The sequence below is a fragment of the Notolepis coatsorum genome (assembly GCF_963971535.1).
Source record: "Notolepis coatsorum genome assembly, chromosome: 13".
Lineage (NCBI taxonomy): Eukaryota > Metazoa > Chordata > Actinopteri > Aulopiformes > Paralepididae > Notolepis > Notolepis coatsorum.
The window spans coordinates 75,360,634-75,374,988 of record NC_140177.1 but is presented as its reverse complement, the minus strand read 5'-3'; the positions used below and the strand labels follow the sequence as shown (position 1 = coordinate 75,374,988).

General features: G+C 42.6%; 1 protein-coding gene across 5 annotated transcripts in view; it reads left to right on the top strand.

Moving 5' to 3' along the window:
• The first annotated feature begins 8,925 nt into the window (after positions 1-8,925).
• Positions 8,926-14,355, top strand: part of uimc1 (ubiquitin interaction motif containing 1) — a 54,319-nt gene continuing 48,889 nt past the window's right edge. For 2 of the 5 annotated variants that reach the window (XM_084326857.1, XM_084326854.1), the window contains exons 1-2: positions 8,926-8,963; positions 11,678-11,803. In XM_084326857.1, coding sequence (XP_084182983.1) covers positions 11,687-11,803 — 117 coding nt within the window. In that variant the 5' untranslated portion in view covers positions 8,926-8,963; positions 11,678-11,686. Of the gene's footprint in view, positions 8,964-11,677; positions 11,804-14,355 lie in introns of those variants that run through there. The other 3 variants (XM_084326855.1, XM_084326856.1, XM_084326858.1) reach the window with 3 other exon arrangements.

Here is a 14,355-nt window from a genome sequence, read left to right as displayed (position 1 = left end):
TTTGTGTGCCAAATATTATTTAAGGCTGTAAACACTGTAAACCTTTTATTTTATTTTTAATAAATGAAAAAAATCGTGATACGAACCAAACCGTCCATTTTGTGAACCGTCCCACACCTACCGTTTATCATTCAAATTCAGTGCCCCCGAAATACAAAAAAAAGCCCCCGAAAATCAATTAAGGGGGGCAAAAAAAGTCCTTGAAAAAAAAAGTTAATTTCTAACCCTGGAATGTTACATTCAGAGAGAAAATTGGAAACTTAACTTAACATTGACAAGGCATCGATTTGAATTGGAAGTATAATTTACACATTTTAGTTACACTTATTGAGATAAAGATGAGCCTGCAGTAAAAAATTATTTTACCTTTTGGATTTTGAGATAGGTGACAAAATACACAGCGTTATGGATGTTACAGAAATGGACAAGCTTTTCGGACTCACTGAACACATGATAAAAACTCTGTGAATATCTTTTTCAAAGAATAACATGTTTACTATCACTTTGTAGGGAAAGTGAAACTGTAAAAATTGAAAATGGCACCCCGCAAGGAAGCGTGATTAGTCCGGTCCTCTTCGATGTTATGATTAATGACATTTTTGGGCGAATTGGAAGAGGGTTTGGGTTGTCTTTATTTGCAGACGATGGGGCCATTTGGAAAAGAGGGAAGAATGTTGAGTATTGTTTAAAGCAGGTACAAAGAGCTCTGGGGGAGGTAGAGGAATGGGGAGACAAGTGGGGTTTTAAAATCTCCGCCTCTAAGTCTAATTATATGATTTTTGGTTTTAGAAAGAGGGTGCCTAGGGGAAGGCTGGTTATGTATGGATCTCCTTTAGAGAGAGTGAAGGTGTTTACATTTTTGGGAGTTTGGTTTGATGAAAGACTGAATTGGGCGGTTCATATAGAGAAAACCCTGGCAAAGTGTGAAAGAATAGTGAATGTGCTGAGAAGTTTGGCTGGGAGTGGGTGGGGAGCGGATAGAGAGACCATGTGCATGATATATCAGGCGATGATCAGGTCAGTAATTGATTATGGCTGTTATGTGTACGGCTCTGCGGCCAAGTCTAATTTACGAAAGCTGGATGTGCTTCAGTGCAAGGCTCTGAGAATCTGCTGTGGAGCTTTTAAGACCACCCCAGTTTCAGCACTATTGGTGGAAATGGGGGAGTTGCCCTTAAACCGAGGAGAGTAAAGTTAGGGCTACAGTACTGGGCAAAATTGGGAGGGACAAGTCTGTCCTTCCCAGCTAGGTGTTTACTTTCAGGGGATGGGGATAAGTATACGCCTTTTTTGGCTAGTATTGATCAGTGGGCCAGGAAGTTGGGCTTGCATCAGGGGGGAGTGGCGGAGCACACTCGTTGGCTATCAGTGCCATTTTGGCTAGTGCCTGATCGAGTCATTGAACTTAGGTTCTTGAAGGAGGATGATAAGGGCGAGCTTGTGGAAGAAATAGAGAGGTTCCTTCTGGACTCAGGGTCTCTGGAGGTTTACACTGATGGCTCTGTGGATCCTGAAAGTGGGAGGGCAGGCTTTGGGTGGTGTGTGCCTCGGTTAGGGATCGGTAAGGGACAAAGAATATCCGATGGCAGCTCTGTATTTGTGACAGAGTTGCTTGCCATCCTCTGGGCATTGTGGTGGGTGGAGGAAGTGGGACCAAGCCAGGTGATTATATGCTCTGACTCGGCTGCTGCACTGATGGCTCTGAGTGCAGGTGGGTCTAAAGCTCGCCCTGATCTCATTCAGGAAATAATGTTGGTTTTATATAGGATTGCGAAGGCAGGCTGGTCAGTGGAGTTTTGTTGAAATGAGATGGCTGACTCCCTTGCCAAACAGAGCCTGGGAAGGGAGGAAGAGATAGGCATCTCAATGGGAAGAGTAGAACTCAGAGAGAAGATAAAGAAAGGAGTTGAGGCTGAGTGGCAGGCTGAGGGACCAAGGGAAGGCACTATTTCTCTCTGCAGCCTCGGGTCAAAATCAAGGTGGATGGATATGGGTCGAGGAGTGATAGGGTGAAGATGTGTAGACTGAGGCTGGGACACTGTGGGTTGAACAGTACCTTGTGCATTGTGGGAAAACATCCAGATGGGGGGTGTGAATGTGGAGAGACTGAAACTGTCGGGCATGTCTTCCTAAAATGTGAAAGGTATAGGAAAGAGAGGGAAATCTTTTATAAAAGTCTGGTAGAGTTGGGAGTCTCTTCCTTCTCTCTTAAATCTTTCTTTGGCATGGATAATGAGAACCACCAGCTGATCACAGAGGCAGTGCTGACATTTCTGCATGCTTCAAGTTCAAGTTCAAGTTCTTTAATAGTTGTCATACAGAAGTACAGAATACTTTCATACAAAATGCTTCTTACTGTTAAGCTCCAGAGACTGTGCTAGACAAGATAGTATCAAATAACATAATAACATAATATAGCATGAATTTAGAAGAAGAAAATGAGGTCACAGTGTTCGGTATAGACATATGTACAATGTTCTGAGTTACCATATAATATACAATACACAATACTATGCAGTGTACTAATGTACAGTACTATCTAGTGCAAAGCAGAAATGGGATGAGGTACAATTTTAGGTACAATTTACAGTAAGGTGTACGAGTTGTAGTGCAATCCTTCATCCATAAATATAAAGTGTGGGGAGTGGGTGCTACAGTGTGTTTGTTTAAAGTGGGTGTGTGCTATAAAGTGTGTGGAGTGGGTGCTACAGTGTGTTTGTTTAAAGTGAGTGTGTGCGTGTGGATGTGTGTGCTATGTGCGTTTGGTGGTTGTTGTTGTGTAGTGTTCATTCATTGTTCGTTTAGCAGCCTGATGGCCTGGGGATAGAAGCTACTTCTGAGTCTTTCTGTGCTCGCCTTGAGACTCCGGTATCGCTTGCCTGACCGCAGCAGTTCAAAGAGGCAGTTGTTCGGGTGACTGGAGTCTTTAATGATTCTCTTAGCCTTGCCCTTGCAACGCTTGTAGTAAATGTTCTGGAGGGTGGGGAGCCCCCCTCCAATTGTGCGTTCGGCTGAACGTGTCACTCTTTGTAGTCTGCTTCGGTCTTTTGCAGTGCTATTCCCAAACCAGGAGGTGATGTTGCCGGTCAAGATGCTCTCTATTGTACATGAGTAGAAGTTCTTAAGGATCTTCTGGCTGACTTGGAACTTCCTTAGGCGCCTGAGGAAGTAGAGGCGTTGTCGTGCCTTCTTCACCACACTGTTAATGTGTGTGGTCCATGTCAAGTCCTCGGATATGTAGGCTCCGAGGTACTTGAAGCTGTTGACTCTCTCCACCGGTGCCCCGTCGATGCTGAGGGGGCTGTAGTCCTTGACCCCCGACCTCCTGAAGTCCACAATCATCTCCTTTGTTTTGCTGACGTTCAGGGAGAGGCTGTTTTCCTGGCACCATCCCGCCAGGACCTTGACCTCTTCCAGGTAGGCCCTCTTGTCGTTGGCAGAGATCAGGCCCACCACCACTGTGTCGTCAGCAAATTTGACGATTGTATTGCTACTCCGCTGAGCCACACAGTCGTGTGTGTACAGGGAGTAGAGGAGGGGACTCAGAACACAGCCCTGGGGGGCCCCCATGTTGAGGGTGATGGATGAGGAGGTGCAGTTGCCTGCTCTCACCACCTGGGGTCTGCCAGTCAGGAAGTCCAAGACCCACTGGCAGAGGTCATAGCCCAAGCCCAGGTCCCTGAGCTTGGCTATGAGTATGGAGGGGACTATGGTATTGAATGCCGAGCTGTAGTCGATGAATAGCATTCTCACATAGTTCCCCTGCCTCTTGTCCAGGTGTGATGCTGCTGTGTGCAGCACATGGGATATGGCGTCCTCCGTGGACCTGTTGGGGCGGTATGCAAATTGCAGGGGGTCCATGTTGATGGGGAGGGAGGAGCAGATGTAGCCCTTTACTAGCTTCTCAAAGCACTTCATGGCTATGGAGGTGAGAGCTACAGGGCGGTAGTCGTTGAGGCAAGCAGGCTTGGATTTTTTGGGTACAGGGATAATAGTGGACTTCTTCAGGCAGGTGGGGATGACAGCCTGTTCTAAGGACAGGTTAAATATGTCAGTGAATACTGGGGCCAGTTGGTCGGCACAGACTTTTAGGACGCGGCCGGGGATGCCGTCCGGACCTGCTGCCTTCCTGATATTCACTTTTTTAAAGGTCCGCCTCACCTCATGCTCTGTTACCCTGAACACTGCGCCTCCATCAGCAGCCGACCCCCCCCCCCCCCCATTGCCGAGGCTTGTGAGCTGGTGTTGTTATTACCAGCATCAAACCTCGCATAGAAGGTATTGAGGTCGTTTGCTAAGGAGATGTCACTGTTCAGTTTGAGGGAGGCGCCTTTGTAGTCTGTCATCGTTTTGAGCCCCTGCCACATAGCTCTAGAGTCAGCTTGTTCAAACTGGAGTTCAATTTTATCCCTGTAGCGCCGTTTGGCCTCTGACACTGTCCTCCTTACGTTGTGTCGCGCCACCTTGTGGTCATTCATGTTGCCTGCCACTAGGCCGTCATTGTATGCTTTGGTGCGCTCTCTCAGAGCTTCACGGACGGATTTGTCTACCCAGGGTTTTTGATTTGGGTAAACTTTCATTTTGGTAGTGGGGATTGTTTCTTTCACCCTAGTACAAACATAGTCCAGCACTGTCTCCGTGTAGACATTAATGTTATCTGTGTCGCGGAACACATTCCAGTCTGTGTAGTGAAACACTGACCGGATCGTCTCTTCTGACGTCAGATCCCATTTCTGCACCTCTCGCGAGACTACGGGAGTACTTTTAATTCTCTGTTTGTACTTTGGTGAAAGAAAAATTTACGCGTGATCTGATTTACCAAAGCCACTATCAGAATGAGCCTTGTAGCCACCTTTAAATTGCGTGTAACAGTGATCTAGGATGTTACCGCCTCTGGTGTTGCAAGTCACATGCTGATAGAAGTCAGGCAATACCTTTCTCAGATTGGCGCTATTGAAATCTCCCAGTACTAAAATGGCGGCGTTAACGTTAGCCACTTGTATTCTATTTACCTCGTCGTGTAGTCTGGAGAGCGCAACCTTGTTGCTGGCTTGCGGTGGAATATACACTCCGATCAGGACGATCGCCGTTAACTCCCTCGGGAGGAAGAAAGGACGACACTTGATGGTTATATATTCCAGTTCTGGGGAGCAGTGGTTGGATAATTCCTTCACGTTCGTTGGGTCGCTCCAATTTTTGTTAAACATGAAGGCAATACCTCCTCCACGTTGTTTACCGGACTCTGATGACCGATCCTTGCGATGGATAAAGAAGTGATCCGCTGGTTGAATTGCGTGATCTGGAACCTCCGGTGTGAGCCATGTTTCGGTGAAGCAGAGGACATTGCAGTCCCTAACGTCTCTTTGATATTGAATCCTTGCTCGGATGTCATCCAGTTTATTGTCAATTGATTGCACATTGGCTAGCAATATACTGGGCAGTGGTGTACGGTGGCGTCTGGATCTCAGCCTGTTACGGATCCCAGCCCTCTTTCCTCGTCGTCTTTTCCTGGGCTCTGGGAACAAAGGATCTGGTCCTAATCTCCGGAGAATTTCTTCAGGCCATTGATGCGGTTCGGAAAGCTGATCCAGCGAGTTGTACCAGAGGATATAGCGTTATTGCATGCACGTGCATACATAGGGGTGAAGGGGTGCCCGGGCACCTGCCTTTTTCATTTCTCATTAGAAAGTGCCCTTTTTATGCCACCCTATTTTTTTTTTTTTTTTTACAGTTGCACATATATATATACTGCCCTGCCCTTCCAAATGAAAGATGTCACGATAGAATCTAAATATTAGGTAAAGAAAGAGAGAGAAATGCCACCCCTCTCGTAAATAATAGGTCCTTCCAGCCAACATGTAAACCGCGCAGGGCCAGCAGTGCACTGAACAGGAAATTGATATCCAGCTGTTGTTGAGCTCACAGTGCCCTCACACTCGAGTCGAGACCTCTTTTTTTACAGTTACTATTTCAACTAAAACAAAGCAAGAGTACACATCAGGTAAGGTATTTGCCCAACAAAATAAAATGTCGGGTTTGCAGTGCACTGTATATTTTCGTGAAACACGTCGCCAGCCCCTCCCTGTCTGCTGCTGCTAGTGCAGGAAAATCACGCAGCTCGCTCTCTCTCTCTCTCTCTCTCTCTCTCTCTCTCTCTCTCTCTCTCTCTCTCTCTCTCTCTTCTCTCTCTCTCTCTCTCTCTCTCTCTCTCTCTCTCTCTCTCTCTCTCTCAGCTGTTGGTCTGGAGCGCATATTGTGTTATTAAAGGGACACTATGTAGTTTTGGTGACATCTATCGGTGAAACTGAATGTACCATGATATACTTGTATTAACCCCAAAAATCGCGCTCGCGCGCTGTGCGCGCTCGCATTACATTTACTAATTAATGCCCTTTTATGATTACGGGCACCTGCCTTTCTAAAGTCTTGTGCACGTCCCTGCGTTATTGTATTTATTAGTATTGGACAGGCAAGAGGAGCAGAGAAGAAGGAGATAGTGTGTGTTGAAGATGAGAAGAAGAAGAGGGTAAACAATCAAAAGTTGGTTTACCAGAGGCCTAACTATGGCACATCACTAGCGTAGTATAAGAACTGAGGAGGGCAGTAATACGCCTGCGGGAAATTCAAAAGAAGAAAGAAGAAGAAGAAGAAGAAGAAGAAGAAGAAGAAGAAGAAGAAGAAGAAGAAGAAGAAGAAGAAGAAGAAGAAGAAGAAGAAGAAGAAGAAGAAGAAGAAGAAGAAGAAGAAGAAGAAGAAGAAGAGCTCATCAAAAGAATGGCGGAGGGCAGTAATACGCCACGATGCGTCTACACTGCCGGAAATTCTAAAGAAGAAGAAGAAGAAGAAGACATCATACTGTGACATCACAAATGTTCTAGAATGTTTTTTTTTTATCCACTTTTTTCTCCCATTTTAAATTTGTCTCCCATCCCAATTTCGTATCATCCAATTCAACCCTCCCCTGTCTCGAACGCTGTTTCTTGCCTCCCACAAGCCGGCTGCAATGTGGACTAAGTCATACATAGCACGAGTCCCCTCCGATACTCGAGGTAGCAGCCGTCGCATCTTTTCACCTGCGCGGCGCAATCTTTCAGCGTCAGGGGTCTGCGCTTTGGAGGGGCGCCGCCGCCATCGCTTCTTGATTCTACTGCGCAGGCGCACTAACCGACCTGTAGGAGTCGCTGTCCACAACGTCCGATCCCCACCCCTCAGTTTTCCCTCCCCCTACGGACAACCAGCCAAACTGAAAACAATGTGGAGAGCTGGGCTCGAACCCAGCATCTCCAGCATTGGTGGTGAGTGCCTTGCCCACTGCACCACCTAGCCGCCCCATGTTCTAGAATGTTCTATTATGACATCATACTGTGACATCACAAAAATCACAAAAATGTATTTTTTTTCTCTTAAATATTTCATTTCTGAAAATAAATTACAAAAGGTTTTTGGAAAATAGCTCTTTAACATTAACATAAAAAAGTGTTTTCTATACAGAGATATCGATATGGTCCTAACGACCACCCCTAGGCATGGTCTAATTCTCACAACCAACTCCTGCGCGTGATGTAATGCTTTATTCCATTCTCTTTGGATCAAATAACAAACTCGGCAAGACCAAGTTACAGTGGGTGACAACATTGTCATAAGGAAAGATGAAATTACATACCTGGGTTCCATCCTAGAGGAAAATCTTTCCTGTGACAAAATGGCAACCAATGTAATAAAAAAAAGTCAACCAACAAACAAGATTATTGTACCGGATCTCCTCTCTGGTAAACAAGAATACCCTGAAGACTCTAACAGGAGCACTCATTCAAGGGTACTCTACGACTAGCTTGCACCTCATGGTACTACCAAAGCACCTCAAAGGCACTAAAAACAAGATTATCACAAAACAAACTGGTCAGACTGCTTGACCTTACTCATAAAACCGGCCTCACCCCTGCCCATTAAGGTGCTCATGTACATGTCGAAATACTTCCCAAAGGTCAGTGAATACCATGACCACAACACCAGAGGGAGTTCCACAAATCATGTTCAACCCAGATTTGGCTCAAACAAGGGACTAAACACGTTTAGCAATTATGCCACATCATCAATGTGGAACGCCCTACCCGGCCACAGCCGTAAAAAAAATGTGAATCCCTACCACCTTCAAAACCGCTCTCAAAGAGCACCTATTAGGCTGCGATTTGAAACTGGCCCTGTAAATATCCAACACCCCCACCCCACCCAACCCCCTCCAATGTACAGTACTTTCTTCCCCCTCAAATACTCTCTTTTAGAAACTCTGTCTTAGTACTATACATATTTGTATATCTCATAAATGTCTGGATGTAACTAACAGTACTGTTTATCTGTATGTCGTGTTCGTGTATCATAAATGTTACGATGAATTGAAAATGGGGGACCCTGATGTAAACAATATGAAGTCTTTCTCTGGTCTGCATCATAGATATATATAGTGGTCTGCAATGAATGAATGAATGAATGAAATGAATGAAAACTTTATTAACAGATTGCAGAATGGGTACAGTACAGTACAGCTCAATACATACAATTGTTAAGGGGATGCAGACCAGAGAAAGACTTTCGTCTTGTTTACATCAGGGTCCCCCATTTTCAATTCATTGTAACATATATGACATACATGACATACAGATAGACAGTACTGCTCCATCTATACATTTATGACATACCAGATTTGCAATTACAGTACTGTTTGTGATACAAAAAGAGTCCAGAAAGAAAAGAGTATATACATTAGGCGTGGAAACTGTACATTGTACAATGCATCCCCTTACCCATTCTGCAATCTGTTAATAAAGTTTTCAATCAATCAATCACGCCTCCGTTTTGAATCAGGCGCCCTTGGACGCAAACCAGCAATCACGTGATCGAATAGAAAACAAATATGGCTCCGGAAAAGTGAAGGAAAGTCAGCAGTGAGTAGTGTACGCAAGGTGGTATGTAAATGTGGTTACTTATCTAACATACAATTTTCTCAAATACATTTGTGTATATCGTTCTGGGGTAGGCTTACCCTGTTATTCAGATAACTGTGAGAAAATGGGCTTTTCTTGTTGAAAATCATTTGTTGTCTTGTTGCCATATCAACCGATGAACACTTGGAGTTGGCTGCTCGTTAGCTAACTTACCCTACCTAGCTAAATCCTGATAGCGTTACTCCCATTCATACTCGCAAACGAGTAGTAGCTAATCTGCTGGCTAACGGTTGACATCCTTATTATGGTTGCTGCCCCCGGCTGTAATATGTACGTCTCATTACGCTACGCTAGATCGTTAACGTTACATATCGGGGACCAGCTACAGTACTACTTGTATGGGTGCTTTTCTTTTCTTGTTGTTGACAGTGACAGTTTAACAGTTTGGCGCCCAGTAACGTTAGTTTAGCTAATTTAGAGAGCTGTCAAAAAGATAACCTAACTGGCATCGCCAGCTTGGATTGCTGAATTCCAGTCATTTATAGTTAAAACCCCATCAAAATCCTCACTTTGTCTGAAAACTGAACACCAGAATGCCATCCCATGCACATTAGAAGCCAGTCCCCCTATCTGCAACAGTTCATTTCCATAATTCATCAGAGCTTTTATACTGTATATAAAAGCTATTACTTGATCAGAAGACACAATCAATCAGTTGCCTGCTGTATAACAGTATATTCAAGGCTCTGTTGCCTACAGTATACTCAACTATACTCCTGATGAATTGAAAATGGGGGACCCTGGTGTAAACAAGACGAAAGTCTTTCTCTGGTCTGCATCCCCTTAACAATTGTGTGTATTGAGCTGTACTGTATTGTACCCATTCTGCAATCTGTTAATAAAGTTTTCAATCAATCAATCAATCAACCTATACCGTATGAACTCTGAATTCTATACTCAATCCATAGTTATCTACTGCCTACAGTACAACCTACCTCACTGTACCCATAACTACCTACCTCATTGTACACATAACTAGTACCTACATAACTACCTACCTCACTGTACCCATAACTACCTACCTCACTGTACTCATAACTACCTACCTCACTGTACCCATAACGACCAATCTCAATAGTCTATCCACATAACACTATGATTGCAATGTACAATAACACTATATACCTATATCTACATGTGCCTATATGTATATACCCGCACTACATACATGTCTATGTGTATGTGTAGTATACTTGAACCTCTTTAGTTTTGTCATATGTGACATTGTGTCATATATCACATGTCACAGGGTTCCCACACTTGTCCTGGAAAATTGACTATAATTACCAAATATCCTGGGGGGGAAACTCGATGTTGTCCTGGAAATCTTGTATTGTATTTTAGCCCCTCACTCAGATCACCTATGTAAACCTAGGTGTGTATTTTGCTTGAAACTTAACTTGATTATTATGCTCCCTTTGTTTTGGCCCGCCATGGCATTTGACAAGCTCATACTTATTCTCCTTATTTTCTTAAGTGCTGTAAAATCCTAACCACAATGACTACAAAACATACATTTTGTGCAGCTAAATAGTACATAATCCAAGTTTTACAGCAATGTACAGCACAGTGCTACTTCCCTATTCAATTATGTATGTCATAATTTTACAAGGAATTGTTGGCACACAGGAGTTGCTAACAACAAGAGGACCGTATTGTACAGTTAGCACTTCTTGGATGCACCGATCCGATATTGATATCGGATATCGGCCCTGATATCACTAAAATAGCTGGATTGTTTTTATATAATATAATAAGAAATAAAATAAGAAATAACAATTCAGTACATTTATATGCGTTAATTTGTTACATTTAGTTTCACTAAGTTAGGAAAGTAATGTTTTAAGTCAAGCCTGATGTTGCCTTGCACAAAATAATGATCCCAGTCTCTTCCACACAGTGAGGCGTACAGTTTTATTAATTGAACAATGGGTATTTACATTTAGTCATTTAGCATTTAGCTGACTCTTTTATCCAAATCGACTTACAAGTTCTGTACGACAACGAAGTCATCAGGAAGGGCACAACTCTTATCAGCTGAGTAACAATGTTCATCAAAGTGTTGAGTGCTACAGTGTAGGTTAGTATATAAATGCATGACAGTAAGGTTGGTTCATTTTTATAAAAATGTAGATGATGGTATTGGTATCGAATCGGTACTCGGTATCGGCCGATACCCAAAGCCAGGTATCGGGACTGAAAAAGTCGGATCGGTGCATCCCTAGTTAGCACTAGCAGGTATGGGTGTATAGCAGTCACCTGGAATGGACATGAGACACTTCATCATGAACCCTGCATCATTAAAAAAAGGAGGAAGAAAACTGGGGTTTAATTTGTTGATACTAGGCCTACCAGTAAATTATATGACTGTTTGTGAACTGTGCTGTCCTGGATTGGCAAGAAAGAATCCTGGAAATGTCGTGGAAAAGGATTTCTCAAAAAGAGTGGGAACCCTGTATTGTATACTGCACTTTCCTATACTGCTCCTTTGGCCAACTCCATTGCGTTGTACACTGTACTTGTGCAATGACAATAAATGTAATGTATTTGTTAAAAAAAAAAAAAAAAGCCTTTTTATTTACCATGTGAACTTGTGAAGATAAAAGCAGTGTTGAAGGCACAGAAATGCATGTTTTTATCCTGTTCAATTAATTCAAGGATCTTTTCCCTTTCAGCAGGTCAAAATGCCTCTGAAAAAGCAAGCAAAAAACAACAGCAATGATGACCATTCCAGAAAACACTGGAAGAAAGAAGAGAGACAAGAGCAGGAAGTTGAAGTTGAAAATGACAGCGATGATGAGGTAAAGGAAAGCGATAAGTAATTGGTGTAAATCTAGCTGTACGTCGTTTACACGTATCGTTACATCTTGATCACAAGTGTCAATTCTGAATCTTACCTTGGAAATAATTACCCATATGCAAGCTCTGAAAAGCAACATTAGCCAAATGCGATACCTATGTGTGTCTGACTCCCATCTAAACTGCACGGACAACCTCATGTATACTGCACCGGTGTATACTGAATATGTTACTTAGGCCTAACAAAAAAAATTGTTTGGTTCCTGTTGGTTGTCAGTTAAGGCCATGGGTAGGTAGGGATTTTTTTATTTAATTTTTTTTACGGCAACTATTGATAGGGAATTTCTTTGTTTGTGAAATACTTGCTTTTTATATATTCTCATTATTGACATGGACTGCACTTTGACTAAGATTTAACTAAACTTTATTGCAAAAAATTAAAAAGAAATTATTTGTTTATATTTTTTTACTCGTAAAATAATTTGGGTCGCACCTAAATCGGCACAGTCGGTCGGCAACAGGAACCAAACAATATTTTTTTTAGGCCTTACTCATAGTATACTGTAGTGTATATTCAGATTCTAAGTGTTCTTGACCATATTTATTGTAATGTATAATATAACTGATGGGGCATAGGCCTACAGACCCTGCAATTGTCTGCACATTTGATTACACTACCTACTTGCTCATATCGTATATCAGAGTTAATTATATTGTTTACACTGCCTATTCTTTTTACTTACTTTACTTACTTTACTTACCTACTGTATATCATTTTATTGCCTGTATTTATATCTTCTATTACCATGCCCATACCTGTGCCTCCCCTCCCCCCTCCCCATGCTGTTATGATGCCTGCATTTCCCCAAGGGGATCAATTATTGCCATTATTTCCAGGTTCCTCATAATGTGGGACATGTCAGGATCTCAAAACTGGGGTTGCATCAATACCATTCATTCTATTATTATAAATCTTTGACTTACTGCTGGTAACGTTACTACTTCAGAAGAGGGACCAAGTGTTGAAATTATTCAAGTGTAAGACACAAAAACGAAATAAAAAGAGTACAGAGGATTAAGATCTGGCTCCCAATAAATACTTTCATTATCTTTTTTGAAGCAACGTTTCGATCTGTAAGATCTTCCTCAGGCAAACGTGAAAGAGAAAACAGGCATTTCCTGTAGAGGAAGCAATCATATTAAATCATTATCACCTGCTGCTGGTCAGCATGCAGCAAGATAAACAAACAACACACAATGGCAAGTAATGAGAGTACGCCAGAAAATAATGTTGCTATGACAGCATTTGAAACCATATGGTGGTCATTTGGTAAAAATAAAGTGTCTAATTACAGTATCAATTAATTTATAGACACATGCCACAGAGGCTTAAATACAAATATGAGCAGGCAGGCAATCACAAAACTACCACCTTGAACCAGGTCTCTGTACATATATCACAAGACACTGATCTGTGTGGGAGAGAAACATATGTGATAGACCTACGTATCTCAACACATTTAACAACTGCGTATCTACAATGGGCTGTTTCTCCCCATCTCCTCCCCTCCCACTACAGGTGTCCCTGAAACAAAACTATGAATGAATGATTCGTTTGTAACACAGCAGGGTCATTACAATAGGCTGAAAATCTCTTTCTTGTTCGCCCAATAATGTTAACCACTGGAAACGCATACACACACACACACACACACACACACACACACACACCAACTTTCTTCCACATGACTTTCCCTCACAGTTGATCTGAGAAAAGACAAATGTCCAAAGATGCTTTTACTGGTCCGGACTTGTTGTGAACATGTGATCTCGTCTCTCAAGTCCTTTTCCTCTGCTTCACAAGTCAAATCTACTCTAGTATAAGTGAAACTGACTGCATAGACCTATAAAATAGCTCTGCTCTCCGTGCTGACACGTTCAGTTTAGAATGTTGTCTGAATAGGTATTGGTAACACGCTTAGTATTGTACAAAGTTGAGTTTTTTTATTTGATGAATGTGGGCACTGATATGCGGAAATAAACTAAATGGGTTTTATTTATATGTAACACTGGTATCACTGACTAGCAGCAAGCCTAGGTGGAACTAAGTATATCTTCAAAATAAATGAAAAGAAACCTAGCCTTATGCTTATGTACTTGGGATTTTTTAAACTATTTTCCTGTTGTACCAAACCCGTAACGAACCGTGACTCCCAAAACCGAGGTACCCACCGAACTGTGGCTTCTGTGTACCGTTACGCCCCTAATATATATTTGAGTTTTACTGTTGGATTGGAATGTAGCGTTGTGTAAATCTTGATACTCTTGAGAATGATTGTGGTGTCTGTGCATTGCTACACAGCAATGTGCTGATTGTGGTATCTGTGCATTGCTACACAGCAATGTGCTGATTGTGGTGTCAGTCAGTGCATCGCTACACAGCAATGTGCTGATTTTGGTGGCAGTGCATCGCTACACAGCAATGTGCTGATTTTGGTGGCAGTGCATCGCTACACAGCAATGTGCTGATTTTGGTGTCAGTGCATCGCTACAC